Source organism: Lycorma delicatula, chromosome 3 (assembly GCF_047948215.1).
Source record: "Lycorma delicatula isolate Av1 chromosome 3, ASM4794821v1, whole genome shotgun sequence".
In the NCBI taxonomy this organism is placed as follows: Eukaryota; Metazoa; Arthropoda; class Insecta; order Hemiptera; family Fulgoridae; genus Lycorma; species Lycorma delicatula.
In genome coordinates, this window is record NC_134457.1 from 196702786 (window position 1) to 196716268 (window position 13483).

The window sequence follows — 13483 nt, forward strand, 5'->3', positions numbered from 1 at the left end:
TAGTTGCTTTCTGTTATAGAAAGATATTGCTTGTTTATTGTGTTCATCAAGAATCGAAGTATGGATTCCCACTTAAAATGGTCAGGATATACGTAACATATACGTAAAATACGTAAAATAATATACGTAATACAGGATATACGTAAAATAATATTTATTTTGGAATGCAAAATAATTTTCCTTTTTTGTAATGGAATGTGAAATAAATTTTGTTATTTGTTGAAAATGTGAATCCTGTCTGTGCTTCCAACCTTCTAAATAAAATCTGGATACATTATTATACCACAGAGGGTGAGAGAATTAATCCACTAAAATTATTGTGATAATGTTTCCTGAAATCTGTTCAGTCAGTTTTAAGTTATATTTAAATTTACTAACAAGAATGTCGAATATTTCTGATATTGAGATGTTTGTTAAGAGTTATTTCCAATTTGCTAATATTGAATTTTGCAATTTTGTGTTTCTAATCTTGAAGGCAGAAGGAGGATTTTAATAAATTCACTTTAAGGGTATTTGGGAATGTTTGGTTAGTTAATTTTTGAAAGATTAAATGATGATGGCTTCAAGACGAACTTCATTGATGAATTTTGAGCATATCTTCAGTTGAGAATTGTAGTTAAAAAAGTATTGCTATTGTCATAGAGGATTATAAAAGTAGCAGAAAACATTTTGAAGTAGGGAACTTATTAATTTTATATTTGATTTAGTTTGTCATTAATAATTTTGTATAAATGACAAAATAAGTTAAAACTTTGTGTGCTTTTTAATTTGTCTTCTTGTTTAATTGTAGATAACATATAAATTATGCTAATCATACTCTGTGAGATGTTAATCTGTTGCCTAATTGAGTATTCTTTTATAAGTTATATTATTATTTTATATGTATAAGTTATTAATGTTATTTTACTTATTACTGTATTTATAATATAATATAAGAAGACAATTAGTAAAATCATAAATAGATTATAAAATTGTAGAGATTATTCCTTTAATACATCATATAAATTAATTATGTATATGTTATATTAAATATCATTAAATACAATATATATATTATATTATATATAATCACAATTTTCCACAAACAGTACAGAATTCAATAATGCCTCTTACTTACCTTATGCCTATTGTTTTTTTCATTTAATAGCACTTTTGGTTTCCCTCATTGTCAGTTAATAAAACATTTTTTTAAAATTACATATCAAACTGGAAACATAAAATTGCCAATGTAATATAAAAATATGTAGTCAAACATTAAATATTTCATGTGGCCAACCACACATACAGTACTGTACTAAGATTATTTAAATTTTTATTAATAAATTATATGAATGTGCTGTTATCTAAGGTGGTCCTGATAAGAAAGTCATTATCAAACTGTCTACATTAACCAAGCTAAACTTTTGTTTATACTTGTATATATAATATTTACTATTTTATTGCTGTTATCACTTCCCTTTACAATTTCTAATATTATTAAATTTTTATCCAAATCGGTGATTCAATGTATATTAAATAGTCTGCAAGATTAGAGAAACGTTTTTATAAGATCTAAAGTGATCTGAAAACCTTGTCCTAAATGATCTATTATTCCCAATATAAATTATGTTTCAATCTTTGCATGTTATTTTATAAATATCACACAGATTATTAGGATCATTATCATTATTATATGGGTTTTCAAATCTTTTATTATATGATTGTATGGTCTTGTATACTGTTTTATATTTTTCATCATTATTAACAAATGAAATAGTTTGATAGTAAACAAAAATACTAAAATGGTAATTTATATGACGTAACTAACATGTATCCTAATATACCTATAGATCAAACTATATGTATAATTAGAAATAAACTGAAAATTAATAATGAAGACCCGAAATTTATAGATAATATTATAACCATCATTAGAAATATATGTCAACAAAATTATTTCGAGTTTAACAACCAATTTTATACACAAGATAATACTTTCCCCATGGGATTTTCATTATCGGCTGTTATGTCTGAAATTTATTTACAGGATTTTGAGAATAGAATAGTGTCTATGGTATTACACAATTCATAAAATTCAATTATGGGTTCATTATGTTGATGATATTTTGTTAGTCTATGAACTGTTATAAATAATGAACATTTAATAATTTAAAATTTACCTTCGAAATGGACAAATACAGAAAAATAAATATTTTAGATGTTGACATAGAAATTAGTAAAAGTAATAAAGTTATAACATATGTATATAGGAAACCAACAACTAATAAAATAACTATTAACAGAAGATCAAATCATCTTTGGGCCCACAAAATTAATTCATTTATAAACATGTTAAATAGAGCGATACATTACACACAGAATAATGAAGAAAAACTAAATTCAGAAATAGATATTTTAAAATGTATTGTAGTAATAAATGGATATAACATGTCATTAATTGATAATATTTATAAAAAACAGAAATAAAAATCTAATAATACAGCAACGTTGATACTTATAAATAATAAAAGTGTTGATAAAAATATTTATATAAAATATTCCTATACTAACAAGATTATTGAAAATGTGGTTAACATTTTTAATGATAAAAAGTATAGACCATACAATCATATAATAAAACATTTGAAAATCCCACAATAATGATAATGATCCTAATAATTTGTGTGGTATCTATAAAATATCATGCAATGATTGTAACAAAATCTATGTTGGAAATCTAATAGATCATTTAGGGCAAGGTTTGCAGAACACTTAAATCTTATAAAAACAAGTTAAGCTTCTCCAAATTTGCAGACCATTTAATAATCAATAATCATTCAATAACTGATTTGGATACAAATCTAAAAATATTACAAATTGTAAAGGGATGTGATAACAGCAATAAAATATTAAATATTTTAGAAAAATATTATTTATACAAGTATAGACAAAAGTTTATTAATGCAGTTTGATAATGACTTTCTTATCAGGCCTGCTATAGATAATAGCATATTCTTGTAATTTATTAATAAAAATTTAAATATTAGTACAGTACTCTATGTGTGGCTGGCCGTATGAAATATTTAATTTTTGACTACATATTTTTTTATTATGTTGACAATTTTATGTTTTGAGTTTGATGTGTAATTTAAAAAAGAAAAAAATTAATTCACTGACAATTAGGGAAACCCTCGAAAGTGCTATTAAATGAAAAAAACAATAAGCATAAGGTAAATCCATCCTGTAATAAGCATAATTCCATCCTGGAATAGTCGCTTTAATATTGGAAGGACAGGTAGAAGGGAAAAATTGTGTAGGCAGGCCACGTTTGGAATATGTAAAACAAATTGTTAGGGATGTAGGATGTAGAGGATATACTGAAATGAAACGACTAGCACTAGATAGGGAATCTTGGAGAGCTGCATCAAACCAGTCATATGACTGAAGACAAAAAAAAGGTAAAGAGGCATTATTGAATTCTGAACTGTTGATGAAAAGTTGTGTTTTACTTTTGTCTTGGACATAATGTAGTACAGAAATGAATATGGAAAATTAATGGTGGTTTATTTTAATCTTTTCCTTTTCCCCATATAGTAACTTATGAAGCATTAGAAAATTACAAATAAATTTGTTAATCTTAAAATAGGTATTACACCACAAACATTAACTAGAGATCAACAAAAACCTCACTCTTCATGGCACTTGAATCCTGTTTGGGTTATGGCTATTCAAAAATTTCATATCTCAGTTTATGGTCAGTGCGTCTCATCCTTAACTTGTTATTCCTCTTAATTAATCTCAGAATTTTATTCTAAATTTTTTATCCTTCTCAAGTTTTTTCTAGTATTTCTCTTTTTTGATGTAAATACAACCTATTCATCTCAGTTCTCTACTTCTGATCGTTTTTATTACATTTAATTACTTCCGTAATTTAATATTTTTCTGTGTTTTTTTTTTGCTCTTATATCCAACTCCATTAATCTTTCTCAAAATTTTATTTTTTGAAGATAATGAGTTTTCCCATTGGTCTTGCAAACTACTCTGGTTTCAGCAATTTAAAGGAATTAATTGAGTCTACTGATAATATATTTTAAGATTACTGCTTGTAAATGATATTTTAGAGGAAAGCAGTTTATTCAAAATTAAGTACTTTTAATGAACTCAAAATTATTCGATACTGGATTTTCTTTTCACCTTTTTTTCATTATCCAGCATTATTACCTGGTATTAGTTGAAAATTTTATAATTATAATTGTATAAATATTTTAATTAATAGTATTTATAAAATTTATGAATTCCTTCCTAATCTAAAAAGATTATATGAACAAAATGTCTTCCAGCACTTATTAATATTGTAAACTAATAAAAAAATTGGATGGGGTAGTATGCAGTATGATCGGATATCATCCAAAAAGTAATGAGACTGATTTTCACAGGTAAATTTAGAATGTGCCAAGTGGCAGTCCTGCATGCATACAAGTACCCAGCCAGATGTGTTTTCTACTTCCTGTCAATTTCAAGTTCATTGTTACAGTCAGTGAGTGTTAGTGATCATTTGTATAAAGGTGTTGGGTAATTAATTACCTACTATGGAAAAATATAGATCGTTACATAATTCAGTTTTGCATCTTTTAAAAAGAAATCAGTTTCCGGACATAAAAAATTTTGAAAGAAGTATTCAATGAAGTGTGTCATGTGCTACAAGTTTTCATTGGCATGTTACATCTTTGGCCAGACTAGAGAGCATGTAAAACAAGGAGAGAGCAGCTCAACTGAATACCTTGATTAACATTATGGTGAACAAAGCGAGCATCATCATTCAAAAAAGATTTTTATATTGGTGTGTGACAGTTGGAGACCTGCTACACATCTCAAAGAGTAGTGCACACATTCTGAGTGAGTGGTTGCATATGAAACAAATTGCATTGTTAGGACTCCTAATACCTGACCAAATGGAGTACTTATTTCTTAGCGAGTTGGCTCGCTACAAGAAGGAAGGATCATAATTTTTGCATAATGTGGTGACAGTTAAAACCATTGACAGAGTTCTTGGATGTTGAATTAAAAACTTGAAATGAAACAGTAAAGATCCCAATGGAAGTCAGTTTCTTCACCACCTCAAAATAAAAAAAAGAGCAAAAGCTGCACGCAGCACATGTAAAGTTATGATGACCACCTTTTTTGATCATGAAGGATTCAGTTGACATTAGGTACCTACGGAAATAGCCGTAAATCCTCTTTGGTACATCATTGTGCTGAAGATAATTCTGACTCATCAGAGAAACGCTCTGGTAAAAGAAATTAAAAATCTCTGTTACATCACGATAATGTATGCTCCCTTGTAGCTCAGATAGTCTTCAAATTTTTTAATGGGAAAAAAATTAAAGTACTTCATTCCACCATGCAGCCCAGATCTAGCTCTGTGCAACTTCTGGTTGTTCCCAGAGATGAAAGAGATGAAAAAGGATATTAAAGAACAAAAATTTGAGACAAATCTGAAGGTCATAAAAGCCATGGAGGCAAAATGTAAAGTGCTTTTGAAAGGTGGCCTGGATTTTGTTTGTAAACTGAGTCAAGGGCTGGAAGCGTATGTTGTAGTACTTAAGGAAAACTATTTTGAAAAGGAACATGTAAATGTAGATTCAGATTACAGTTTTCTTACTGTAATATCTGCATCTGTTGTCTCATTAGTTTTTGGATCACGCATATAATTAGCATATTTATCCATCCCTGATGTGGTTTATGTAATGTATTGTTATGTAACGATCAGAATAATAGATTTATTATAAAGTTTTCATATCTAAACCAAAGCACTTCAATTTTGTTCAGTTTTCCTCAAGAATTAGTAATTCTTTTTTTAATGTAAACAGATCCTGTATGTATAGTAAGGGATACATATTACTAACAATGCTTCACATTAATTGTAAAACTAAATGCCACATGCATATTTCTTCTACCCGTTAATATAACTAATTTCTAAAATTTAATTTTGTAGTGAAGTTTTTATAACTGGCAATAGCTCACTGAGATTTTTCTCAGTTGTAAATGCATCCATTTTTAGCATAGAAAAGGTTAACTTTTTGTATCCATTTTTCCAAGTATTCATCCATCATTTGCCAGCAGTATATGCTCCCAAACAAAAAAAGCAGAATTCATGTCCTTGGAGAAAAGAATGGTCCTTTCCACAAAGACAGTTGGATTCTTGTCTCGTGGAATGGCATACTAAATCAATTTTTTCATTTTTTATGAACAAGAAATTGCTCTTTCCTAGCATATCCTACTGACACATGATTGATACTTACTCAGAAAAAAGTATATAAGAAATATAATCTTTCCCAAACATAAAAATATATATACCTACAAGTGAGATAAACCACATTGAGCTATTGGCAGGTATCTGTCATGCTAATTTACACTGAAAAAATTATACACACATTATGAAGTAGCAGCTGTAGGGTTTCTATTTCATAACTCAAAAACCTAGAATCCTTGACATTGCACCCTGGCTTTGTGCAGCTGATGAAGTTCACACCAGCCTTTGGACTTTTAAATTATTATCACTTAATGAATTACATTTAAGTTTACAGATTATAGAGTTGAGAAAGTAAAGGATCATATTATATTCAAGCCCTATTAAATGAAAACGCACATAATTATAATCTATTTTAACCTATTAACTCGTGTTAATCTAAAAATTGCCACTGAATGTGAAATTTATGGAATTCTTGATGGTGAAAATACATTAAGAAAACAGGTACCAAGCTTTTACTACCGTTTTACCTGTTACATTAAAAAAAATGAATTACAGTTCAAGAAGTATAATGGAGGATTAATTATTTCCAGTGGATATTTTATTCTTTTAAGTATTATTATTTCATTTAAAAAATTAAATTTATAATACAAACTCAGATTTTGTTAACAATTAAAGATTTTTGTTTATTATCAAACTTCACTTAGATATTAAAAAAAAAAATCTTAATGTAAAAGCATTAACAGTAGATAAATACTTTTCAGGTTTTAAAGCATGGCGTACTAAAAATAAAGGATCATGTTTCATTCAAGCCCTTTGTGAAGAACTGAAAGAACATTGTTACAATCATGATATTCTTACCATACTTACGTTTGTCCTCAAAAAAGTTGCTGTAGACTATGAAATACATGGAAAGGCTGATGATCAAACAAAAATATGGAAACAATTGCCCTGTTTTAATTCAATGTTGACTCGAGTACTTGTATTTTCAAAAAAAGATATTACACCTCCTAGTTCACAAGATGATTGGTAGCTGATAACTTTTTATATTTAACGTCTGTGTGAAATAATTATCTTAGAAAATTTTTTTTGCATATTTTCTGAAGAAAAGAATTCTATTATGGTGTTTTGTGGGTACATTTATTATGAAGGATAATTTACTTCAAATTAAAAACGTATAATTACATTGAATAGAATAAGTTAAATTTATATTATTACTCATTAAATGCATGATACTTTAAGTATGTTTGAAAAAAGATTATTTAAAAAAATACAATTTGTGTACTTTAATTTTGCTTATTTATTTGTATAAAACATAAACAAAAAAACATGTGATTCTTATATCTGTTGATTTTTAATAAATTCTATAAAACTTAGTGATGTATCCATTATTTCAGTTTAAGAAGTCCGTTAGTGTACGTGCATGTATGTTTGTGTGTATGTATGTATGTATTTTTTCTTACCTGAAAATGTAGAAAATAAGGATATTTTCTTCTGTCTTTTCAGGTTTTTTTATGTCTGCTAGTAATATTAAATTGATTGCTATACAAAAAATTATAAACTTTTAGTAATTAAAATCAAGGGTAAAATTCAATGTGGTGGTAAAATTCAAAATTACTACCTTAGGGTAGTAATTTTTAGCTATCATTAAATTTTTCTTATTAAGAAATCCTCCAGCTTATTTCACTGGAATTTTGGAATATTAATTGAGTGTATGAAATGTAATTAGTATTTCACACATCTAATTTACGTTTTTCATCTTTAATTTTTGGTTCCCTGAGTAATTTTTTGAATTGATAAATAAATATTTTTTTTTAATTTTGATTGATATAGTGTAGCCTCTGATAGAATCAAAAGCTTACTGAGCTCTGTTGGGGGTAAAATACAGGGTCATTCACGGAAACCGGATGTTTTTAAAATAATCATAAAAAAATGAATATTTACTTTAAAAAATTTTTATTGGTACTGAAATACTTGTTAAATCAAAGCATTTGTTACTTACTCGTGAACGAAAAATTATGTCCGGCAAGTGATGTCCATTTTGGGCAATACATTGTTGTAGCCTTTCACGGTAACTGGCCTCAATTCTTTGGCAGCATGTCTACATCAATCTGGGTGACGTGATGACGAATTGCGATCTTTAGGTCCACCAATGTACGCGGTTTATTGCCGTACACACGCGATTTCAGAAACCCCCACAGAAAAAAATCACAACTACTCAAGTCGGGGGACCGAGGGGGCGAAGGAATGTCGCCGAATCTAAAAACGATCCGTCCCGGAAACAAGTTACGGAGAACAGCCATCGTTGCCCTCGCTGTGTGCGCTGTAGCTCCATCCTGCTGGAATAACACATTTTGAAAATCGATTCCCCGGTTTCGTAACTCGAGAATAAAAAACGTATTCAACATCGCAACGTAACGATCAGCTGTTACAGATACGACAGCGTCATTTTCTTCAAAAAAATATGGTCCAATAACACCGATCTTTCCTATTGCACACCAGACAGTCACCTTTTGGGCTACGAAGTGGTCTCTCGTGAAGCTGATGTGGGTTTCTTTCTGCCCAATACCGGCAATTCTGTTTGTTGACGAAGCTATTCAAATGAAAATGGGCTTCGTCACTCATTAACAATAACAAATTTTCATTTTCTTAAAAAATGGTAAGCATTTGTCGACAAAATTGTAATCGCTGCGTGAAATCTTGCTCGTTTAACTGCTGCACGACGGCTATCTTGTAAGGATGGAAATGCAGAATTCGTCTTACCGTACTTGTGCTCATTTGAAGCGCTGCTGAATGCCTCTGAATAGAGCGGCGTGGGCTTCTGACAATGGCTCCCTCCCCTTACTCGTTCGATGTTCTCCGGAGTGCTAGCAGTTCGTCGGGGACCCGGTTGTTTTTTCTTCAACCACTTGTTCGAAGGTTGTTTACCCATCGCAATATTGTGTTACGAGAAGGGACATTTGCATTACGATGGATATTAAACTGACGGCGGAAATCTCGCTGAACAGCAGTTACGGATTCGTCATTTCGCATACAGGCATTTCGTCATACGCGTACAGGCGTTGGTCTAGCGTCCACGGCTCCATCTCAACGACTAAAATGTAAATGCTATGAACAAAGGAAACGTCAGACACCAGCCACGTGCCCCTCCCACCACGAACGCCCGAGTACAACCCACTTCAAAAACATCCGGTTCCCGTGAATGATCCTGTATATGAAGGTTTTGTTCATCCTGATTCAATGAGGTGATTTACAATATTTCATTCTGTTCTTTTTAATACCAGTGTGCATTCTATATCTTGGATGAGTGTGCATCCATCCAATGTTGTATTTGTTGCAGTACAAAAACTTGAATACTCCTAGGTAGTTGTGTTTATCAGTGTTTGTATACAAGTTTAATATTATCTACTTGTGCATAGTTATAGACAATACAGTATATAAAATACAGAACAATATCTAAAACACTTCTAACAACAAAAATATCAACCATCAGTATTATAAAATTAACATATTCCAGAAATGATGTGTCACTGTAAAAACAAACTACTATATATTAGATTAGTAAACACAATAAAAAAAATAATATTAAATAATTTTTTAATTATGAAATTATTTGGCTACTAGGTCAACAATCCTGATGGAAGTGGCCTGTATTAGGTAGGTATATTATTATTACCACTGCCAGCTGCTTTGTAATGATTAGACCACGTACATTACCAGACAACGATTGAAACTGTAGCTAAACAAAATTTTTCTCCATATGTACTGATCAACAATTGTTTTGACTATTATTATACATAATTTTTATTACAATATAAAGGTCAACAAGTATTATACATTTTTATTTTTTTAAACATTATATATCCTTATTTGTAAGTATCAAATAAATTATGTATATCCACCAGATGTAGTTTGAATATAAAGGTAAGAACACCTAACTGTAGAGGTTTTGGAATATTCATTGTCAGCATTCTAATTTACAAATCACACATGTTAAAATACAGTTTAAAATAATTAAATTAATTTCATAAGTGTATATTTACTTACGTATTGTTAAAACCTCATAGCTACCAAGGCAAGATGAGTGGTATTTATTAAATAAATTATTCAGGTATTATGTCTGAGGTCTACCGATCTAAACATTCATTATATTCAGTTGATTTATTTATAAGTCTGTATTTATTTTTATATTTACTAATATAATGTTTCTCTAATATATAATTTCTTCATTATTATTATTATTATTATTATTTATTTCTAATATTATTAAATTATTATGAATATCAGTAATTTTATTTCTCTATAGATATTCAATGTGACATTTGAAAATTTAATATTTACTTCTTGTCACTGTTATAGTGCTCTGAAAATGTTTTTACGAATGACCTGGAGGTTATTTCTACATATATCTCATCACAGTTGTTACATCTGATTTTATAAATTACATAAAGTTCATGCTTGTTAATAACTTTGTTATTTTGAAAAATATATTTTATTGGTTTACCTGGTATATATGAAACTTTATATCTTTTTTTTAAAAATACAATAGTATTATTTGTAATATTGTTGTTTTGATATTTAAAAGTAATATATTTATTATGTAACAGGAGAAAAAAAATCTATTATGTTCATTTTTTAAAATTTAAAACCAAAGCGCTACAGTTAGGCTTTTTATTTGAACTGTAGCTGGTGGATGATATAATTTATTGTATTTAAAATAAATATTGTACATTTGTATTTAAGTAATATATATGTGTGTGTGTGTGTGTGTATTTTTTATTATGTTGTTTTAATTTGTTTAATTTTGAGTATTTTATTTGGTTTGAAAGTAACACAATAACCTTCTCTTCTGATAATGTTGGCAAATTTTTAAAACTGCTGGTTAACATATGCTACTGTTATGTGTGTTTTTTATCCTGTTCTATATTATATGTAGCATATCTATAAGTGTAGGTGAAAGCCATAATATAATACATACACTGAAAAACACAACCCAAGCACATACTAACTAAACTGCAATAATTGTCCCAAATACAACAGCAGATAGACTGGACACATATTAATATTGTTGAATTATACATAACAGAATCAAACTTTTGCAAATTACCTCATAGAATCAGGAACAATATATTTAATATGCAAATTTTGCACATAGTTCATAAAAATCAGGAAATCAACAATATGAAATATAAAAACACTGTATAGATCAAATATATTATTCATTTACATACTTAAGAGATTACATAATCCTTCAAAAATTTGGATTTCATTAGCAACATAGGTAAAAATACTACATTAAAGGATCTGATAATTAACTCTATATGAGCTTTAACTATAATAATAAATTATAGCATTTACAAATGTTTTCTCATTTATTACACATGTGATAAAACAGATCTTTTTTATGTATTACTAATAGTATAGGTTGCATTTTTGAATATGATTAATTTATCCACTAAATATAATTGAAACAATCTTAGACTGTTTGTATTTATCAGTTAAGCAAATAGTTATGTTTCTTTATAGTTTTCAGTTTACATTTATTTATTTTGTTTTTTTATATATACTCATATAAAATTACAAAATTTGTGTAGCGAAGAATGTAGAAAAAATGTAAATTTTAATAAAGTATTAAATAATATTTAAGAACTGTAGTCTTTATATTCTTTTACACACCATTTTATAATAAGTTCTGTTAGAACAACTTGAAAACAAATTCGGATAAATCAACAAAAGTGATAATGGAAAGATCAATACAGGTGTGGGTAGGATTTTCTAAAGTTAAGGTTTTGTTAAGACTGTACTAAGAAATGTGTAAGACCTGCCCCATTACATTATAATGTCATGGTTACTACTATACAATCTATTGCCAGTAATCAATCTTCATTTCAAATCATTAATTTATTACTTTTTCTACAATGAGCATTTATGTTACGGTAAATTAATTTTGTTAGAACATTGCTTGTTTTTTTTTATTTATGTTTTATTGTTTGTGTCAATAACATTTATCTGTTAATTATTAAAAGTTTTTTTTTATCTGCTTATGTTATAAATTTGAATTGATCACGATTTTTTTTATAAATTTGGGAATTGTTATTAAATTATAACAACCATAAAACTACAAGGCTTTTTTCTCATTTATTAATTTCGTTAAAAATATTATAAAATTGATTTACTTCATAGCATATTTATTTTTAATTTTATGAGTTGTTAGAACTCTTGAATCTAAAATAATAATGTGTGGTAAGTTAGAATTTTATTTTTTTAATAAATTTAAAAAATTGCATTATTCTGTAATGACTTCATTACATACCATTACACTGTATCAACATAAGTATAATTTCAGGTGTACTGTAACTTTACTTTCTGTTATGATCAGTTTCAGTATTACTGGTAGTTTATTTAAAAAATTCAGTTTCACTTGACTACCAGTAAAATTATATCTCCATTCTTATAATTTATGCCAGTTAACTCTTTAAAAATGTTTCACATTATTAATCCATAATTTTTAAAACTATACCTTTTTTATCCTTTTTCTTTACTTCTTTTATTTGTTTTTTTTCTGCTATTTTTAATTTGTATTTATTTTTATTAAATAACTGATTAGTTTATGTTTGTGAACTACAGATACCTTATTTGCTACTTCACTGATTTAACAGTTATTCACAACTAAAATATCTTGTCCTTCTCATTAGTTTTATATAATTTTTCTTTTTTGCTAGTGTTAGATGAGTTTCCTATATTAGATTAATGAGTATATACTCGTACAAATTGTATATTTCTCCTTTATAAATACATGATTTTACATATGCTTGTGAATTAAGCATATTAAATTTAGATTGTTAAGAGTTTGATACTACTAATTGATTTGTATAATTTAATTATTTTTATATTTTAATACCTAGAAAAATGTTTAAAGTAAAACTTTTGGCTAAACGATTTGAAATTGCAAACTTTTCTCGCTTAATATTATTGATTTTAGACTGAGGGGGCTATAAGAAATTAGTGGATCTATTAATTAAATTATTTCTGAATATCTAAATTATTATATGCTGAACAGTTTTGTATGAAGAAAATAATTTTTAATAAATTTTATTTAAATGTTACTGTACAGTATATAGTATGCAGAACCAATCAACTTCTAGAAGTGTTAATTTGATGTACAATATAAAAACATTTTAGGATTCTGACAAGATGTAAACCATAACAAATAAAATATTTATATGTTGAAAGGGAACCATTATGATCCATTTC

The 13483-nt window shown here is 27.8% G+C and overlaps 1 protein-coding gene across 4 annotated transcripts in view; it reads left to right on the top strand.

Moving 5' to 3' along the window:
• Positions 1-7581, top strand: part of LOC142322339 (caspase-1-like) — a 249973-nt gene extending 242392 nt beyond the window's left edge. For 2 of the 4 annotated variants that reach the window (XM_075361302.1, XM_075361305.1), the window contains one exon: positions 6994-7581. In XM_075361302.1, the coding sequence (XP_075217417.1) occupies positions 6994-7262 (269 nt within the window). In that variant the 3' untranslated portion in view covers positions 7263-7581. The remainder of the gene's footprint in view (positions 1-6993) is intronic. The other 2 variants (XM_075361304.1, XM_075361303.1) reach the window with 2 other exon arrangements.
• The last annotated feature ends 5902 nt before the right edge of the window (positions 7582-13483 follow it).